Source organism: Leptonychotes weddellii, chromosome 2, assembly GCF_054177405.1.
Source record: "Leptonychotes weddellii isolate Sample4059 chromosome 2, ASM5417740v2, whole genome shotgun sequence".
In the NCBI taxonomy this organism is placed as follows: domain Eukaryota; kingdom Metazoa; phylum Chordata; class Mammalia; order Carnivora; family Phocidae; genus Leptonychotes; species Leptonychotes weddellii.
In genome coordinates, this window is record NC_138370.1 from 101757535 (window position 1) to 101779544 (window position 22010).

At 35.3% G+C, this 22010-nt stretch overlaps 1 protein-coding gene across 27 annotated transcripts in view; it reads left to right on the forward strand.

Annotated features, from left to right (window-relative positions):
• The window catches only part of SLC9B1 (solute carrier family 9 member B1), a 121919-nt gene that overhangs the window by 6630 nt on the left and 93279 nt on the right, over window positions 1-22010 (forward strand). For 7 of the 27 annotated variants that reach the window (XM_031027324.2, XM_081812073.1, XM_081812063.1 and 4 more), the window contains one exon: window positions 13884-13953. In XM_031027324.2, coding sequence (XP_030883184.1) covers window positions 13907-13953 — 47 coding nt within the window. In that variant the 5' untranslated portion in view covers window positions 13884-13906. Of the gene's footprint in view, window positions 1-6; window positions 38-806; window positions 903-2362; window positions 2383-9124; window positions 9236-13883; window positions 13954-15688; window positions 15828-22010 lie in introns of those variants that run through there. The other 20 variants (XM_081812056.1, XM_081812060.1, XM_081812061.1 and 17 more) reach the window with 15 other exon arrangements.

Genomic DNA, 22010 nt, shown 5'->3' on the forward strand with positions numbered 1-22010 from the left:
AGTTTGATGCCATATCGTGGAAAACCATGGATTCTGGGTAAGTTGTTGGTAACTTTATTATTTGGTGAGAAAAACCATTGTGGTTGGGGCTAAGGGAAAGACAAGGATATAAAACATGCTCTGAACTCTGGAATACCTGACCATTTTATTGTGGAAACAAGATCTAGGCACCTGAAAAGAATAAAAATTCAAGATAATATCTGATTAATGAGAACAAATACTAAATACTATAGGAATTTTAACGGTGGCAAAGTCAATTTGAATTGGAGTACTAGTTTAGCCCAGATTTGTATTGTCCTGATTAAATAATAATGCCAGCTAGTCATTATCTTAAAAACAAAAACAAAACAAAACAAAAAGTCCTGTTCTAATTTGAATGCTCTGTATAAAGAATATTCTCTTTGTAGATACAGCTCTCAACTGTAGTTTTTACTTGATGATCTTTGATGTACACTCAGAAAGACTTCTTTGTATAAAAGATAGCAATAGCTCCAAAGATCCTAAAGCAATACATATAAATAGATATTGATGCATATGCTTTACCTAACATTCATTTAATAAATATATGTTAAATGAGTATTATGTGTCAGTAATGCATAGTGGTTCTGAGCATGGATTACATATTAAAACACACCTGAATTCAAATCCCAGTTCTGCTTTCAATGGAAGGAAAAAAGTTGCAATCTCACTTAGAATAGTTTATACTTAATTCTAAGTATTATGATTTTTTGAAAGAAATTTCCCTTATTATGTATCCAATTATTAATGCTGCTATCAAACTTAATTGATATTTTTTAAATCTGTAGGGGAGAGAAATAAAGAATGATTTTAAAGTATTTAACTAAACCGCAGAGTGAATCATCCATATTTGGAGAACTAAGACTTGGCCATAAATTTTGCTGGTAGGTGTTATAGTCACTAGATGTCACCGTTGCACAACAGTGCTTCAAAATGATAAACCCCAGAGTACAGTATATAGTAGAACACACACCAAGGAAAGACAAGAAGTTGTTTCTATTATGTGCTATACATACATATACACATATATACACATTTATATAAGATGTGTAGGTAGATCCCAAGCAACATGTGTTGGTATTCTCGCACGCTGTTTCTCAGTAGGTCCATAAGTGAATAGAAAGAAGCATAGACTTAAAACTGATAAAAACCTCAGATCATCTAACCTCCTCCCTCTCTACCTCATTTTAGAAGTTTGGAAATGAGGTACAGGGAGAAGTGACAAGAAATTTACTCAATACTATGTAGCAGATTAAAAGCAGAAAGCTTAGATTTCCCACTCTTTGATACCACACTGTGTCCATTAACATTTATAATCAAAGAGACATTCTAATAAAGCCAGAACCTCTTAAATCCATCAAAATTTTCCACTACTTTAAAAGCAAAGTTTAGCAATATGATAACATCCCCATAAAAATTATCAGTTGAATAAAGATTATCAGTTGAATATCATATCTTTTGCTATGAACTGTACAAACTTCTTACTTTATCCCCATAATAGCAAGATATATAGTATGTATTTATTTATTTCTGTCTTATTCCAAAAAGGATTTTTACAAAGTTTATTGAGGGGCACCTGGTTGGCACAGTCCATTAAGCATCCCACTCGTAGTTTGGGTTCAGGCCATGATCTCGGGGTCGTGAGGTTTAGCCCCTCTTCATGCTCCATGCTCAGTATGGAGTCTGCTTGGGATTCCCTGCCCATCCCCCCCAACTCTCTCTCTCTCTCAAATAAATAAATAAATATGTTTTAAAAAGAAGCTTATTGAAATAACTATATCATAAAATTAAAAATAAAACTGAAGTGATCATAAATAAAAGATACTAGAATATAAACCACTATGAAGTCTTCTTTTGTTAGTATATGAAAATCATGCTCTAATGTCTAATAAAATCAGATTTGATTGGCTAGTCTCAAATTTCGTTCTGCTTTCTCTAGCTGTGAGCACAAAGTAAGAAAAGTAGATAGTATTATGCTCATTAAAAGATGACCAGATTCGGGGCACCTGCAGTCGTTAAGCGTCTGCCTTCGGCTCAGGTCATGATCCCAGGGTCCTGGGATCGAGCCCCGCATCGGGCTCCCTGCTCAGCGGGAAGCCTGCTTCTCCCTCTCCCGCTCCCCCTGCTTGTGTTCCCTCTCTGGCTGTCTTTCTCTCTGTCAAATAAATAAAATCTTTAAAAAAAAAAAAAGATGACCAGATACTATAATTTCCCCAAGATCATGCAACTAATATATATCTGATTTCAAAGCCCTCATTCTTTCCATTATGCCAGCTATCCAGACATATAATGAGAGGACTCCTAACAGGATACAGTCTATGTAATCCTTAGACACCTGGATTACCACAATTCTGATTTATACAGGTAGGTTTTTGCTTATATCAGATTTATTTTAAATAATTGCACAGAGCTGTTGACAAGATTTATTCTGTCAAGAAATTGACTCCTAAAAATTTATTAAAAGAAAGATAAATTTTATGAGTTTATCTACACTTTAAATTACAAAATTTATATTATATTAAGGAAATCAGCATTTTAAAAATTGATTACATAAGAAAAAGACATCTCCAGGGGGGAAGCAAGAATTGTCCAAAGGAAAATGGAGAGAAGGAGATATCGAGAGCAAAGAGGAAAGCAGGTAGGCACAGTATTAAAAAAGAAAGAGGGGGCAATGGGGACAGAGCTAAGGTTCATATGTCCTGCCTAGTCTGCTTCTGATCCCTACATTACTCAGGCATCTAGATTTTCCTCTTTATCTTCTTCCATTTTTGCACCAAAAATCTTTTTAAATACTTTAAAAATCCTAAAATCTTACCTTAGCCAGGGTCCTAATTCTTCAAACCTTCCACTCTTTAATTTTTTCTATAGAAAGAGAATCTTTTTCTAATTTGTCCTGTTGATTTCTTGTTTGTATTTGCAGCATAATCATTAAGGACCTTATTCATTCTATAATTTACTTCCTTTTTCTTAATGTATTTGTAAAGCCTATTCTTGGTGTTGGAATATCTTACTCTTCTACAAAAGATGCCTTTCTTTTTTTTTTTTAAAGATTTTTTTATTTATTTGAGAGAGAGAGAGCACATGAGAGGGGGGAGGGCCAGAGGGAGAAGCAGACTCCCTGCTGAGCAGGGAGCCCGATGTGGGACTCGATCCCGGGACTCCAGGATCATGACCTGAGCCGAAGGCAGTCGCTTAACCAACTGAGCCACCCAGGCGCCCCCAAAAGATGCCTTTCTTGTTAACATGCAGAAATGTTTTTGTTTTTGTTGTCATCTTAAGTATCTGGCATTTTAAAATTCTCAGTTCATTCCATATTTATTTCACAAATATTTATTGAGTGCCTACCACATGTAGATCAAGAATAAAACCAGATATTGTCCCTCCTCTCGTGGAGCACCCAGCCTTCCAGTTCCCTCCAAGATGTAATAGGTCCACTGCGACCTCTTTTTTACTGCTCACAATCAAAAACTCTAGACAAAATGTGAAAAGCAACTACCTGAAGATCGAAAAGTAAACAAAAGCAAGTGGATTGTGAAGGAGAGTCAAAACTACAAGACTGAATTTCTTTTGCAGGTTTGACCTGAAGATGGACTCCAGTCATAAAACCATGCAAGGACAGCACAGGAGGCCAAAACTACAATAGAAGACCTATTTTTATGGCCTAAAGATGTGGGAAAATGGACCCTATAGTTTAAAGAGAGCATGAGGAATCCTTGTTATTGTTGTTTTCCTTTTGTGTTTTTTCCCCAAGGGCAGGTCCTATTAGTGACATTATGGGCAACTACAACTCAGAGAATAACCCCATCTTCTGACCAGAGGAACCAGGAAAAAAGACCTTGAGAGGTATAGCAAGGTACAGATTTAGGAGAGGAAAAAACTGGAGAATGAGTTTCTTTAGTTCTGCATATGAACCCACCCAGGTGCTTTGGGTCATCTCCAACTGTGCATGCATGAGACAGGCCTAAAGCAGCATAGCAATGGCTTGAAGAACTAAAGTAAGATAAAAATCTTAAAATTAAATGGGGGGAAAACACTGCCCAAATCACAGACTAACCCCTGAGTGGCTTACACATGAGACAGACCAAAGACAGCATAGCAAAGTCTTTGAAACCAGTGCCATCAGAAGGTAAGAGAGAGCTTATCCTCTGCACCTAACCAAGTTGATTACCTACTGAAATAAACAAAAATTTTAAACATTCTTCAGAGGATTTTAACAAGACCTAGAGTCTACACAACAAAATGTCAAGGATATACTCGAAAAGTACTTAACATATAAAGAACCAGGAAATGAATGTCTTATAAGAAAAGAAAATCAATAAATGTCAACCCAAAATGGCACAGATATTGGAATTAGCAAAGATATTAAAGCAGCTATTATAACTGTTTCATGTGGTAAAGAGAAGTATAATTGTAATGAATGGGAAGATACACATTCACAGCAGAAAAATAGAAACAGTCAAGAAGCAAGTAAATTTTGAACTAAAAAATACAATATCTGAAATAAAAATTCACTGGATAGATTCAACAACAGAATGGAAATGAATGAGGAAAGAATCAGTGAACTTGATAGATAAATAGAAATTGTCTGATATGAAGAACAGAATGAAAAAAAAGATTGAAAAATAAAATGAACATAGCCTCAAGAACGAGTGGGACAATATTATGGAGTCTACAGTCTAATTCAGAACATTGAACAATCACTCTAATGGATACCTAATTACAAACTGAGATAACTGTTCTTGAAGAAAATGATCTAGATTCTATAACTGCATATAAAAACTAGACCTGACTTAGCCTAGGGGCAGAGTTGATGTCATAAATATTTCTCTGAGGATATGGCCCTTGAGCTGAGGGGCTATATTAACCAAATATAGGGGAGAGTAGTGGTGGAGAGTGTTTCAAATTAGAGAGAAAAGCAAGTGTTAAGCCCTGCAGAAGGAACCTGACAATTTTAAGGAACAGAAAGAACATCAGAATGGCTAAGAGTGGGAAAAAAAAATGGATAGGGAATGGTATGAAATTAGGCTAGAGAGGGAACCAGGGACTACATCGTGCAGAATCCTGTAGGTCATTGCAATGGACTGAATGTTTGTGCCCAGCCCCCAAAATTCGTATATTGAAATCCTAACCCCCAGTGTGATGGTATTAGGAGGTGGGACCTTTGGAAGGTGCATGAGGGTAGGTCCCTTATAAAGGGATTAGTACCCTTATAAAAGCAATCCCAGAGAGTTCTCTACCTCTCCTTTTGCCATGTGAGGATACAACAAGAAGTTGGCGGTCTGTAACCCAGAAGAAGACTTTCAACCCTACTCGCTGGGACCCTGATTTTGGATGTGCAACCTCCAGAATTATGAGGAATTCTGTTTATAACCCACCCAGTCTGTGATACTTTGTTATGGTAATCTGAACTAAGACAATCATGTTAAATATTTTTGTCTTTATTCTAAAGCCAGCGAGGGTTATTAGGGCACTCAACCAGTGAACTGGTGGAGGATTGGAAGATGGAAACTTCAGGATCCCCATCGTCTAGCAATTGAAAAGTTTGAGCCTGTAAAGGAGGCAGGGAAGGAATAAGAAGAAAAATGAGGGGCAGGGTGGGTATGAGAGAGTGGTTTAACAAGAGCCAAAAGAAGAATGTTTTATCATGCCGTATGATCACTTGGAGATTACTTATGACCTTTGCTAGGACTATTTTTTTAGTGTGAAAGGAGTAGAATCTTCAACTAGAGAACAATGAGGGGTGAGTAGTTGATGGGAAAAAAGAGACTACGAGAATTGCCAACTCTCTGAAACATTTATTGGTAAAGGAACAGAGACAGATGGGGCAATAACTGAATGGGCATGTGAGTTTCTGGGAAACTTTTAAGATGAACTCATTTAAAAATCATTGGGAAGGATCTAGTTAAAAGGAAGTGTGAGGGGAGAGATAGTTGGTACAGGCAGAGAAGGATCATTTATACAAGTGCTCTGATTGCCTTAGATAGGAGGAAAGACACTTCCTTTAATGTAAGAAGAGAGAAGAAAAAGAGGAAGATAGATTTTTATGTGGAAAAGGGAGGGAAGGTTATCTACTGAGAATGAAGGGGAATATGTGGAGGATCTGTGATTTGAGAAGAGTGGAAAAGGGTTGGAATAGTTGTTGGGGAAAGTGAATTGACAGAGAATGTTTAGGATTGGTACATTTTAAAGGCCTACTGGAGGCTGTTGGTTATGAATTTATAATGATGCCAGGTTACTCTAGTGTAGCTTTCTATGGCTCAGTTAAATGAATGAAAAAATGGGATAATAGTGTTGGTGCAGGATCAAGGTTTTTCTAGAAAGGTGCAACAACAATAATCATATTTCAAGAGAATATAGGATATTGGTAATATTTTGGAGATGATAGATCACACATTGAATACAAAAGGAAGTAATGAGGGAAAGGGATAAAAGCTTGAGCTAAAGGTATCATTCCACTACACATCCTGATGAAGTTGAAGAATGGAAGGGATGAAGCAAATGTAATTGAACAAGCAAACTGAAGGAAGATAAAGTATTTTTAAAGGTAGATGTTTGAATTAGTAATTATTGGTTATAGAACATTTCAGATGATGGAAGGGTCTAGCATGGACATTCCTTTATTGGAAAGGAAGTAAAGAACTGAGGAACCAAGGTAGAAGATGAATTATCCAAGTTTATGTTTAAGACTCACAAGCATTACAAATTTGGGGTCAGGGGCTCATCATGCCTTTGGTGAATAATGGAAAGGGACCAACATGAAGTCAGTAAATGACAATGACTAGAAGAGGGAGAAGGTGATATTGTCAAGTTATACAAGCTCAAAGAAGCAAGGTTTTTTAAAATAATGTTTAGAAATAGCAGTAGGGTGTCAGAAGGAGTGCTAGCAAATAAACAGCTAGAAGGTAAGAACTATAGGGGAAGCAGTGTCCTTAAGGGAAGGGCTTGGTTTCAGATAGAACACAGAATTTGAGAGAATGCTCTGAAAATAGGTGGAGAATATAAGAGGCTGAGAGTTTGATAATAGTCTAGCAGAAGTTCTTGATTACTCAGTGAAAGGGGTTGGGAGGTGTGGGGCATGTGGAAGGCTGGATCACAGGCAATGAAATGATGGCTAGGGATCTTAACACTTTTATAGTTGACTTCCAATGAGCTATTTCTAAATTATGTTAGCCTTCTATAACTTACTCATTATTTATACTTTGTTTTTTAAAGATTTACTTATTTTAAAGAGAGAGAGTGCAAGCAGGGGGAGGGGCGCAGAGAATCCTCAAGCAGACTCCACACTGAGTGCAGAGCCTGACATAGGGCTGATCTCAGGACCCTGAGATCATGACCTGAGCCAAAATCAAAAGTCAGATGCTTAACCAGCTGAGCCACCCAGGTGCCCCTCATTATTTATACTTTATTTTGAAGCTCTAAGGCCCTTATTTTTAATAGTTTCCTCTTCTAAAATGGAAAAGCCAAAAAGTTCTATTTCAAAATAGATTTATTATGGCCATTTCCTAAATGTTAGCATCTAAACCCTTGTGAAAGATTTAGTGTATGTGTGGGACGGTGTCTGACATATTATAGGCACTTTAATTTTAAGAGTGTAGGCTTTGGAACCAGACTGCCTGATTCTGGCCCCACCCAATTCCTATATTTATAGCTATGTCATGTGGAGAAGTTAATTCAGCTATTCTAGGATAGTAAAGCATGGGCAAAAGGAGTGAACCAAGGGGAAGTGGTAAGGTATCCTGATCTGTGAAAAACAAGTGAGGCCATCATACTGATGCCCCCCGTCCCCCACATCATCCAAGGCAAAATTCTCAGAAAACTATTCCCTAGGAGTTGGGACAATTTGAGGTAAAATGAGTGTTGTAAAGCTGTCTCAACCAAGCTCGGTCTCTGATTTGCTTAATGATTAACACTCCCCCCCGCCCTCCAAGATTTCTCTCTGGAGGAAGGTATCATCTAGAGACTATATTTTATACACAATGTCAGGCTTTCAATAAAAATTATTAGCCATGCTAGCTATTAGACAATATTATATGATGACAAGCCAAGATACAAAATTGAAAATAGGAACAGACTCAAAGGTGCCCCAGAATTTTTAGTTAGCAGTTAGCAGACAAGGATGTTAAAATTACTATGAACTAAAACTATGAAACTCTTAGAAGAAAATATAGGGGAAAGCTTCATGATATTAGATTTGGCAATGATTTCTTTGATTAGATAGCCAAAGCACAGGCAATAAAAGAAATAGATACATTGGGCTACATCAAAATTAAAAACGTTCGTGTGCTGAAAAACACCATCAACAGAGAGAAAAGGCAACCCACAGAATGAAAAAGTTTTTGCAAATAATATATCAGGTAAATGATTAATATCCAGAATATATAAAGAACTCTTATGACTTGAAAGCAAAAAATAACCCAATTAAAAACTGGGCAAAGGGGTGCCTGGGTGACTTGTTAGTTAAGCATCTGCCTTCAGCTGGGGTTATGAGCTCAGGGTCCTGGGATGGAGCCCCGCATCAGGCTCCCTGCTCAGTGGCGAGTCTGCTTCTCCCCCTCTCTCCCCTTCTCCCTCTGTGATCTCTCTCTCTCTCAAATAAATAAATAAAATCTGAAAAAAAAACTGGGCAAAGGACTAAACTAGACATTTTTCTAAAGAAGATGCACAAATTGCCAATAAGGGCTCAAAGATGCTCAATAATCATTAGGAAAATGGAAATGAAAACCACAATGAGATACCATTTCATACCCATTAGGTTGGCTATTATGAAAAACAAAGTAACAGGTGCTGGCAAGTATGTAGAGAAATCGGAGCCCTTGTGCATTGCTGGTATGAATATAAGATGGTATAGCCATAGTCACTGTGGAAAACAGTATGGCAGTTCCCCTAAAAATGAAACAATTACCATATGATCCAGCAGCTTTCCTTCTGTGTATATACCCAAAATAAATGAAGGCAGATACTTGAACAGATACCTGTACATCCATGTTCTTAGCAGCATTATTCACAATAGACGAAAAATGGAAACAACACAAATATCCATCAATGAATGAACGGATAAACAAAATGTGGTATATACATACAATGGGGTGTTAATTTATCCTTAAAGGGGAAGGAAATTCTGATGCATGTTACAACATGAATGAAGTTTGAAGACATCATACTAAGTGAAGTAAACCAGATGCAAAAGGACAAATATTGTAGATTCCACTTATCTGAGGTACTTAAGGTAATTTAATTCATAAAGATGGAAAGTAGAATGTGGTTGCCAGGGAGTTAGGAGAAGAGAGAATGGGGAGTTGTTTAATAGGGAGTTGGATACAAAGTTCCAGTTTGGGATAATAAAGTTCTGGAAATGATAGCAGTGATGGTTGCTTAATAATATGAATGTACTTGATGCCAGTGAACTGTATACTTTAAAATTGTAAGTTTTTTGTTACATATATTTTACCACAATGAAAAAAGTTTTTTAATGACTATGATTAATATCAGCCAAAGACATATTATCTTCAAAGGAGCCATGGTAAAAATGACAGTTAAAGTCTCAACAGAAATTATGGGAACCAGAATACAGTGGAACATCTTTAAAATTCTTAAAGAAAATCTAATATGGAATTCTGTATTCAACAAGAATCCCTTTCAAAAGTGGAGGTGAAATAAAGACATTTAAGGCAAACAAATAATGAAAGAATTTATTGCCAACAGATCTATATTAAAACAAATACTGAGGACAGACAATACCAAGGTCAGCATGGATATAAAACAACTGTAAAGACAGGTTACAACTAGTGCAATAAAGAAAGAAAAAGATAAAATATATAAAATTTAGAAAAAGGAAGAAATAAAACATATTTGCTGACTGCGTGCTTGTGTACTTAGAAAATCCAAAAGAATCATTAGAATAAAGTGAATTTATCAAGGCCTAGATATAAAGTAAATAAATAAAAATTACCTGTATTTCTGTATACCAGCAAAAAAACAAGTAATAATTTTTTTTAAGTGATACTGTTTGGTACATCCCAAAAAACATCAATACCTAGAAATAAGGCTAATGAAAGATATGTAAGACCTTGACACTGAAAACTATAAACATTACTAAGGTAAACTAAAGAAAATATAAGTACATGAAGAGATACATACAATGTTCAAGGATTAAAAGACTCAATACTGTTAAGATGTCAGTTCTCCCCAAACTTACCTACAGATTCAATGCAATTTCAGTCAAAATTCCATCAGATAGAGAAAGTGAGAGTGTGTATGAATAGACAAACTTATTCTAAAATTTATGTGGAAATACAAAGAGATAAAGAGTCAATCCTTTTTTTTTTTTAATTTTATCCTACTCTGAAGGAGAACAAAACTGGAGAACTTAAAACACTAGGTAGCAATTCCTATTATATAAGTATTAGTGTAGTGTTGGCATAAGGATAGACAAATAGGCCAGTGGAACAGAAGAAAATCCAAAAATAAATTCACATATATGTGGTCACCTGATTTACAACAAAGGTGACACTGGAATGCAATGGGTAAAGGATGATTTTTTTTTTTAAGATTGTATTTATTTATTTGACAGAGAGAGACACAGCGAGAGAGGGAACACAAGCAGGGGGAGTGGGAGAAGGAGAAGCAGGCTTCCTGCCAAGCAAGGAGCCCGATGCGGGGCTGGATCCCAGGACCCTGGGATCATGACCTGAGCCGAAGGCAGATGCTTAACGATTGAGCCACCCAGGTGCCCCAAGGATGAACTTTTTAATAAATGATGCTGAGTCAATTTGTATTGATATGAGAAAAAATGAATTTTTATCTCTTCTCAAACCATACATAAAAATCAATTCCAGATGGATCATAGACTTAAATGTGAAAGGCAAAACATTAACGCTTCTAGAAAAATATATAGGAGAATACCTTATGATTTCAGGGTTGGCAAAGACATAAAACAATAAAGCTCTAATTATAAAGAAAAAAGACAAATTAAATTAAAATAAAAATCTCTGTTCATTAAAAGACATCATCAGTGTGAAAAGGCAAGCCACAGAGTAGGAGACAATATTGACTATTTATATATCTAATAAAAGATTTGATTCTGGAATACATAAAGAACTAAAAAAAAAATCAGTAAAAGTCTGCCAATATATTTTTTTAAATGGGCAAGAGATTTGAACACTTTACTAAAGAAAATTTTCAAATGGCCAATAAATATGTGAATATAAGGTTAGTCACCATGAAAATGCAACTTAAATCCACAATGGAACATCTCCAGAATAACTAAAAGAAAAAAGATGATACCAAGGTTAACAAGGATTTAAATAGTGTTAAAGAGTATTTGGTTCAAATTCCAGCTATGCCACTTGCTAACTGTGTGACTTTGGGAAAACCACTTACCCTTCATGGGTCTCAGTTTCAACATCTGTAAAATGAGAATAACAACTAACTCACAGTGTTGTGGAAATGATTCATGTTAAGTGCTTCACATAATCCAGATTGTATCAGCTATTATATCATTTAATCTTCACAATAACCAATAAATTTAGCAATATTATATCATTACAGATAAGGAAATTGAGGCCTACAAAGATAAATCACTTCTCACAGTTATTAAGAAATAAAGAGGAGAGTGAAATACATTTCTATCTCAGCTCCAAAGTCCTTACTTTTAGTTACTATGCATACTAATTACCAATTCCTCTCTTGGCAGATATGTAAAGAGAGTATTGAGTAGTTGCCAGACATGAATATTAGTAGACACAGTATCAAACTTCTTTTTTTTTTTAAGATTTTATTTATTTATTTGACAGAGAGAGAGAGACAGCGAGAGCAGGAACACAAGCAGGGGGAGTGGAAGAGGGAGAAGCAGGCTTCCCGCTGAGCAGGGAGCCCGATGCGGGACTCGATCCCAGGACCCCGGGATCATGACCTGAGCCGAAGGCAGACGCTTAACGACTGAGCCACCCAGGCGCCCTCAAACTTCTCTTATAGCTGTTAACATGTACATTTATTGTTCAGACTCCTTCTCTAGGTTTTGAAGTTCTATTGCATGGTCTGCTTGCCTGGATTCCAAGTCCTGCTATCCTAACCATGGCCTAGCTGTAGATTTTTTTTTTTTTTTTTTTTAGATTTATTTGTTGATTTTTAGAGAAAGAGAGAGAGAGTGGGGGCAGGGGGAGGGGCAGAGGGAGAGGGAGAGACCATCTTAAGCAGACTCTGTGCTGAGCACGGAGCCCCACTCAGGGTTTAATTTCACAACTCTGAGATCACAACCTGAGCCAAAACCAAGAGTTGGAGGTTCAACCGACTGAGTCACCCAGGTGCCCCAACATAGCTGTAGATTTTAAAATATGCTGCCTGGTTTCTTGGTGTTATGTTTGCCTGTTCCTGTCTATCTGCCTAGTTATGACTCACAGTTTCTCCTTAGTTAGGTCACAGCTCAAATGTCACCTTGATCACTGTAACATCTTCCAGGTTTATTTTCTCCAGTACTTAATCACAATCTGAAAATACTGTTTATTGTCTTTCTCTTCCAACAAGAATATAAGCTCCATGAGAGCATAAACCTACATTTGTTTTATTTTGTTTTGCTGCTTATCTTCAGAGCCCAGAAGAATGGACATTCACCCAGAAGAACAGACATTCAATCATTATTGCGTGGATGGACTTTGTGTCCTGACCTCACAACTCTTGTGCACTCCAGCTCAAATTTTTTAATGGTTCTAGCCCTCAGCCTAACCTTTCAGAACTTGACACAGCTTAGGTGATTTCACTCACCCTCCTTGTTCATAGAGCTTACTCACTTTTAACTTCTAGTCTAACAGTTAATGACAGGTTGTCATTCTAATGACCAAATAGTTTTTATATTCCCTTTAATTAAAATGGAATTTTACTTTAAAGGGACTTAGAGATATATTTTTTCATAAGATTTTAAAAATAAATGTTATTTTCTGTTTTAAGTCATAAGTTAGTTATGATCCCTTATAGGATTTTACACACTAATATTTTACTTCATTAAAATGAGGCAATATATGTAAAGCACCTAGCATATGTGGTAGCTACTCAAATGTTAATGATTCTTTTCATTAAAATTTTTAATTATTAAAATTGCTTGCCTTTTTAAAAAAAGTACGGATACTTGAAATACTGTGGGGTTTGGTCTTATCAAGTACCTAAAAATTCAGACTTAAAGTTTTTAATTTTGTCCTCAACAGTAACTCAAGAATTGAAAAATATTTTTATGGCAGATACTCTTCCTACACTCAAAGACAGCAAAAATCACAGAGAAAGTAGGAAAAATAGATATTTTAAAATAAGTTTCCAGACCTAATTCTTCTCCGGATGTGGTCCTATTTCATTCTTTTTTCTAGTTCATTGTTAGTCAAAATAAAATTTATTTTCTTTTCTTTAAATGTTAGACCCATGGATCTTTCAAATGGACCACATATAAAGACAGTATGTATCAGTAACTTACAGATGTAGGTATTAATGTAGTTGATCATATTTAATTTAAAAAAATTTTGGACTCTCTTCTGACAGGAATGTGACTGAAGATAGAGTAAATCAATGGTGGAAATTATTTCAGTGCATAAAATAAAGAACTGAGTTTTCTGATACATGCTTTTAAGATATGACCCACCATTATGAACTACTGAAGTATTAAATTTCTGTGTGATAATGGTTTTTAAAACGTATGCACATGATTTTGCTTCTTAACTTTACAATGAATATTTGGAGCTGTCTTAACTATAAAGATATCTGACTTGACTGTGATACAACTTTCTGATAAAAAATCATTAAAAAATTAATCCCACTTAACCATGTTTGTTTCAGATGGATTTATAGTACTATTTTATTCAAATTATTTTTCTTTTAAATATTAGCATGTACACCACAGAATCACAAAATGAACATCTGGAGGATAAAAACACCTCATCATCTACAACTCCTCAGGTAAAAACCTAAAACTATTTTGTAATATATGACATAGAAATCAATCTGAGCTTAAAATTTATTTTTCAAGTTTACTTATTAGGTTTCTATTATATGTCTGGTTAAAAAATGAGAAGTGGTCATTTAAAAATAACTAATTTAAATAAGTACTAAGAAATGAGCAAAAGGAATGAAAAGATGGAAAGGGGTGACTAATGATTATTTTGGAGTAAAGAGAACAGATTTCAGGAATAATGGAAATACAGCTTATTATTTCTTGCCATATCTAGGAAAAACTCAGTAATTTAGACTACAAGAGGTAAAGACAAATTAATTAAAATGTTGTGCTCTATGTTTGAAAAGAACCAAGTTTTTATTTTTCCAAGTGTACAGAGTAAGTCATAGACCTTCTGTTGATCTAGTTTTACTGTGTAATAATTGCTCATAATTAGAATTATAAATTGTTTACTTTTTAAAAAAAACGTTTACTTTTTAAAATAGAGGTTTCTATAGTTCTTAAGGGCCCAAAAGTTCTTCCTTTAAATATTTAAAATATTCACCATTGATTCAAGTTATTTGTCTGTAAAGACTTCATCCTAGTCTATGTCAATTTATTATAAATTCTGAAATAATAAAACTTAAAATAATATGGTCTTACCTCATATGACCTTTTACCCACACTAATCAAAATTCATCTTTGTGTCTTTACCTTGGCCCTTTTGTATAATGACAGACTTCCCACAAAAGTCTCTATACCAGAACTCCAACAAATTAATCATGATCAGATTTAAAGAACTTTGATATTAAAAGAACTACATAATTCATTTACATCAGCTGCTGTGGTGCCTTTGCCTCCCTAGTCATTAAATATTTCCTCTTCACTTCCTTAATCTGTCCCTTCCTCTATCCCTTGTTGCCATTTCTTGTGACAATGCAATGTTCTCTCTCCACTGCACTCAAAGTATTATCAATATACTCAAAGTGTTGGCCTGTGTGTACACATGCATACATGTGCATGTGCACACAAACACACACACACACACACCATGATGGCAATAAGACAAATTTGAAGATTTCTATTTCAAGGTTAACCCTACTCTGTTTTGTTCTTTTATTTTTTGTCTTGTTTTGTTTACCTTGGGAGAAACCTCTCAATATTCTCACCAACTAAGATGTCTTTTTTTTTTCTAAATCAGTTTTATAATTAGACTAACCACCATTAAAAGCCTGGAAGATGCAGCTAACCCCTGAACTACCTAAGGGTGTTATCTATAATTAATAGTGGGAGCATGAACCTTAAATTTCCGAAAGCTTGATCTGTTTTTCTCATTTTTCCAGTTATATAATTTTTCAAATGAAATGAGTCCAAGTAAAATTATATTTCACCTCCTTCCCAACTTAGTTGTATTTTCATTCTACAAAAGTTTTATTGAATAATCTTTGGGAGTAAGACTGAAGAGAAACACTTTTAATTATTCTGCCTACACTATGGGCTCACTTATTCAGTTTGCATAAATCACAAATGACAATAGCAGGGACTCAAGTCTATAAAAGCTAAATCAAGGTGCTCTACAAAATGCATTCCTGTGACGTCCTCAAATACCTAATGATATAGTACATGAATATTCTTTTATATGTGTAATTCTCCATGGTGACAGTAATAATCTGAATTTAATTATGAGATTTGGTGGTTTTTTACATTCATAAAATTGTATGAAAAGTATATTTCTTAAAAGATTTCCTTGCTTTACTTCAGATCCTCAAAGATAGTAGTATTAGTGAACATGAAGAAACTAAGGAAACTGTCTTGTCACAAACAGAGGAAACAGAACCACAGATGGAAAAGACGTATTCTTGTCCCCCACAAGGAAAATTGAATAAACTTATTACAAATGGTATGTGAAATAAGAAATGTAAGTGGAGAGAAAATGAGAGATATATTTGATAAATATATATTTTTACAGATTTTATTCATTTATTTGACAGAGAGAGAGCACAAGCAGGGGGAGCCCCAGAGGGAGAGGGAGAAGCAGTCTCCCTGGTAAGCAAGGAGCCCGATGCGGGGCTCGATCCCAGGACCCTGGGATCATGATTGAGCCTAAGGCAGACACTTAACCGACTAAGCCACCCAGCTGCCCCTATATTTGATAAATATTAAAACACAAACCATCAAGGCTACTGCTAAGTCTATATATTTGATGTATACTTCAGCTATATACTTCAGCTCTTATTACAAGCAATATGTGGACAAAGAGGAAATATTTCCTTAACTCTGTCAAAAACTAATAATATTTGCTTAGCAGATACATATTTTAATGTTTTTCATGACTTCTTATATTAAATCTTGAGGATTAGAAACAGCATTGATTAAGAGGCACCTGGCTGACTCAGTCAGTAGAGTATCCAACTCTTGATCTCAGGGTTGTGAGTTCAAGCCCCACATTGGGTGTGGATTCTACAAGAAAGAAAGAAAGGAGGGAAGGAAGGAAGGAAGGAAGGAAGAGAGAAGGAAGGAAGGAAAGGGAAAGAAAGAGAAAGAACGGGCATTGATTAAAGATTTTTACTTAAAGCCACTTTTGATATTTAGTTTTTTTAAGATTTATTTTTAGAGAGAGTGTGAGTGCGAGTGGGGGGAGGAGCAGAGGGAGAGAATCTCAAGCAGACTTTCCACGGAACCCAGAGCCCAATGTGGGGCTCAGTCTCAGAACCCATGAGATCATGACCTGAGCCAAAATCACCAGTTGGACACTTAACTGACTGAGCCCCCCAGGCACCCCTGATACTTAGTTTTAAGTCAGCTGAAAAGAACATTATACTCCTAGCAATATTAAGGTTCTTAATAAAATTAAGACCCAAATTTTTAAAAAGCTGCTGCCTTGTAAAGAATTGTATAAAATTTGCTTTACCATTAAAATTTTAAAGCATGTCATTATCATACATTTATAAGTTGTCACCTAATACTATTAAAAGATTTTCTTGATTTTTTTCTAGATATTCTATATGATTTAACTTAGAGAGATTTGGGCCTCCAGAAATATAGAGCCTATGCAGAACAAAATTTAGTTTAAAATATGATGAAGGATAAGTAACTGAAGTTTTAAAATTTTCTTTTCTTTTTTTTTTTAAGATTTTTGTTTATCGAGAGGGAGAGCGAGAGTGCACATGTGCAAGCTGGGGGAGGGGAAGGGAGAGAGAAAATCTCAAGCTGACTCTGCACTGAGTGCAAAGCCTGATGCAGGACTTGATCTCGTGACCCTGAGATCACGACCTGAGCAGAAACCAAGAGTCGGACACTTGTGACCGACTGAGCCCTCAGGCAACCCTAAAATTTTACTCTATTTGCTGCTTGCTAACTTTAAACTTTTGAAACCAAATTTTTTTAATTGATTTTCCCTTTAGTAAAAGTTACTTTTTAATTAACATCAATATTTTTAAGGTTCTAAAGCTGAACTTGAACATCTGACAGTGTAAAGTGATCAGACTCCTTTGTAAATATAATGTCTGCACATAGATCTTACATGCACAATTCCCACATTCTATATAGTGAGCATTGTCTATACAGCAATTGTTAGGAGTGGGGACAGGGCCTGTGAAGAGAGGAAAATGTATTGGTCACAAAAGATTATCCACTGAGATTGAGAACTGCAGTTTGCTCAGAAACTAGTTTAGGAGTTTTATAACACCAGTATTGAAACTATAAACATACTTGGTTCTCTAACTCGTTTTCCCCTTTGTTTTCTTTCATTTTTGATTTTTCAAATTTAGAGAAATTTATAGGAAAAGGATCTTCCATGTTTCTATCTTGGGGTGTGTATATCCTTGTATTCTCTTTTTCTGTCTCTGTCTTTCTGTCTCCATCTCCATCTGTCTGTCTGTGTCTTATCTCTGCCTCTCTCACACACACACCCATACACCCTACATTCACTAAAGAAACTCTTAAAACATATTCTCTAGATAATAGCATATGTTCTAGATAATGGAGATAGAGCTGCAGTTTCTCTATAAATCATATTTAATTCACCAATCCCATAGTGCATATAAGTTAATTTAGTAAGAAATCTAAACTCTCAACCACATGTAGAAATCAGTCTCATCACTTTTAATCACACTATTTATGTTTTTTACTCAGGTGGTATCTTGCCTAGTTCCAAAGAAATAGAAATATTCTAGGGGAATAGGTTTGGGTTTTAGGCTATTATTCCTTTTTTGTTTCTTTTGAGTTTCCTTTCAATAAAGATACTTTATTTTCAATAAAAGGTACTTTATAACTATTTTCATAAAGTTGTTTTTCCTTTAAATAAAAAAACGGAAAGCTTTATTATACATCCAACTATGATTTTCACGTAATCTTAGGGCCAGAATTTCTCCATTAAAATCTTATCATCAGTGTTATGAAGTAACACTTGATGTTACTTGAAAGTTTAGAGCTCAAAAATAATATCCCAGACACTTCCAGTTTCTGGTCCAGCATCATTCCTCTACCTTAACATATAAAAAGCTGAACAAACTGAAAAATTAACAACTCTTCTTAGTTCCACCAAATGAAGTAAGGTTAGAGGGCAAATACCTGCCCCCAAAATTGGAGACAGCATGTGGATACAGAGAATCATAACTTATCAGAGCAGAAACCTCTGCAGGAACCAGTACTAGGGTAGGTAAACCTAAATTGTAATTGACAAATTGGCTAGAGACTCAGTGTGGACAAGTCTGAGGTGGGGGTAGACCAGTCATGGTGTGGGAAACACACTTTTCTGAGTTTTACCTCCAGGAGCCATCTGGCAGGGGGAGGGGGAAAGTAATCATATGCAGTATACCAGAGATTTCTACTCTTCTTAAGAATACCTTCCCTCAAGAGAAACTGTTTTATCAGAACCTAACCTACGGGGATTTTATCAGAACCAAACTGACGTGGGAAAGGAGAAATAACCAACAGTTGCCTCCTCTATATAACCTCCACTAGCCACCTTATAAAACCTAATGGGGTAGAAAAAAAAAAAAACTGAGAGGCACTTGTGAGGTTCACAGCCCAGGATCACAGGCTCACTAAAGACTGGTTCAGAACTCTATAGAAGTCTTCCCCTTCCCCCACAACTTACCACTATATTACCAAAGGTCTTTTTACCCAGGACGATATATTCACTTTTAAGCAAAAATATATAAGATGTATTAAAAAGCAAAACAAAACAAACAAACAAAAAAACCGCACACACACAGTTTGAAGAGACAAAGAATCACTAGACCCAGATATTGCAGGGATGTTGGAATTATCAGACTGTGAATTTAAAACAACTATGACTAATATACTTAGGGCTCCAATGGAAAAGTAAACATGTAAGAATGGAAAGGTAATATAAGCAGAGAGCTGGAAGTTCTAAGAAAGAACCAAAAAGAAATGCTAAAGAAATTAAAAAACACTAATGGAAATGAATGTCTTTGATGGATTCATTAATAGACTGTACACAGCTGATGAAAGAATCTCTGAGCTTGTGGATCTGTCAATAGGAACTTCCAATGCTGAAAAGTAAGGAGGAAGAAAAGATTGGAAAAAAGGAACAGAATATACAAGAACTGTGGGACAACTACAAAACGTATTGGGAATGGGGCGCCCGGGTGGCTCAGTCATTAAGCGTCTGCCTTCAGCTCAGGTCATGATCCCAGGACCCTGGGATCTTAAAATAGAAGTAATGGGAATAGCAGAAAAGAAGAGAAAAGGCAGCAGAAGAAATATTTGAAACAATAATGGCTAAGAATTTCCCCCAAATTAATGTCAGATAGAAAACCACAGATCCAGGAAGCTTAGAGAATTCCAAGCAGGATAAATACCAAAAAACAAACAAACAAAAATACTACACCTGGGTATATCATATTCAACCTACAGGAAATCAGAGATTTTTTAAAATCTTGAAAGAAGCCAGAGGAGGAAATAACACTTTACTGATAGGGTAGCAAAGATAAAAATTATATCTGACTTACCTGCAGAAACAATGCAAGCAAAAAGAAAGTGAAATGAAGTATTTAAAGTGTTGAGACAAAAACAACAACACACCAGCCTAAAATTCTGTACGCTACAAAATCATCATTCAAAAGTTTAGGAGAGGGATTCCTGGGTGGCTCAGTCTGTTAAGTGTCTGATTTTTGAACTGAGGTCATGATCTCAGGGTTGTGAGACTTAGCCTCACATCAGGCTCCATGCTGGGCATGGAGTCTGCTTAAGATTCTCTCTCTCTTCCTCTGTTCCTCACCCCCAAATTAAAAAAGAAAAGTGAAGGAGAAATAAAGAGTTTCTCAGACCAACAAAAATCAAACCAGTAAATCTGCCTTGCAAAATGTTAAAAGAAATTCTTCAGAGAGAAAAAAATTATATAGGTCAGAAACTCAGATTTACATAAAGAAGGAAGAGCATCAGAGAAAGAATAAGTGATGGTAAAACAAAAACATGTTTTTAATATTCTTAAATGATTGAACAGATAACAGTTCACAATAATAGCAAAAATATATTCACTGATTATAGCTAATACATAAGTGAAATGAATGAAAGCAGTGATACAAGAAACAGGAAGAAGGAATTCGGAATATTTTGTTTTTATAAGGTACTTGCACTACCCATGAAGTGGTAGTGTTATTTGAAAATGGACTTGGATTAGTTGAAAATGTATTTTACAAACTCTAGGCAACCCCTAAAAAGAAAATGAAAAAATAAATATAACTGATATGCTAAGAAAGGAGAGAAAATGGAAGTATATAAAATGATCAGTTAATTGGCACAAAAGGTAAGAAAGAATGGAAGACAAAAAATAGAAACAAAAAATAGGGGCAATAAATAGCAAACAGTAACAAACATAGTGGATATTAATCTAACTATACTGATAGTTAGAGGTCAGTGGTCTAAACACACCAGTAAAGGACAGATTGTCAGAGTGTATCAAAAAACCTAGACAAACCACGAGAGACTCTAGACTCCAGGAACCAAACTGAGGGTTACAGAAGGGGGGGGATTGGGGAATGGGGTAACCGGGTGATGGGTATTAAGGAGAGCACTGGGTGTTATACGCAACTAATGAATCGTTGAGCACTACGTCAAAAACTAATGATGTACTATATGCTGGCTAATTAAATATAATAATTCTTTTAAATTCTAAAAATAAATAAATAAATATTTTTTTAAAACCCTAGAGCTAGCTATATGTTGTCTGTAAGAAACCACTTTAAATATAAAGGCACATAAAATTGAAGGGATGAACAAAGATATACCATGTAAACACTAAGTAAAAGAAAGATGAAGTATTAAGATCAGACAGCAGACTTCAGAATAAGGAATATTATCAGGGATAAAGAAGGGTATTACATAATGATAAAGGAGTCAGTTCCCAAGAAGACATGATAATCCTTAATGTGTATATGTGTCTGACAACAGACATGTTCCCATGTGTCAATTTACATGAAGAAAAAATGAAAGAATGGCAAGAAGAAATATGTGAATCCACATTTATAGTTAGAGACTTCAACAGTCTCTCAGAAAAGTACAGATCCAGCAGGCAGAAAATCAATAAGGACATAGTTGAACTCAACAACACCATCAATCAATAGGATATAATGAACATTTATAGACTACTTCATCTAAGAATAGCATAATATGCATTATTCTCAAGCTCACATGGAACATTCACTAAGATAGACCAATTCTGTCATACACATACAAAACACCTTAATAAATCTAAAGAATAAAAATCATATAGTGTATGCCCTCAGACCATAAAGGATTTAAACTAAAATTCAAAAGAAAGGCAGCTGGAAAATCCTAAAATACTTGGAGATTAAACAATACATTTCTAAATAATACATGGGAACCTCAAGTGATATTTTAAAATATTTGGAACTAAATGAAAATGAAAATACAACTTATGAGTATTTGTGGGATGCAGTGAAAGCAGTGCTTAGAGAAATATTTATAGCATTGAACGCACATTTTAGAAAAAAACAAAGATCTAAAATCAACCTTCTAAGCTTCCATATTAGGAAACCTGAAAAAGGAGTAGATTAAACCCAAAGTAAACAGAAGAAAAGAAATAGCAAAAATT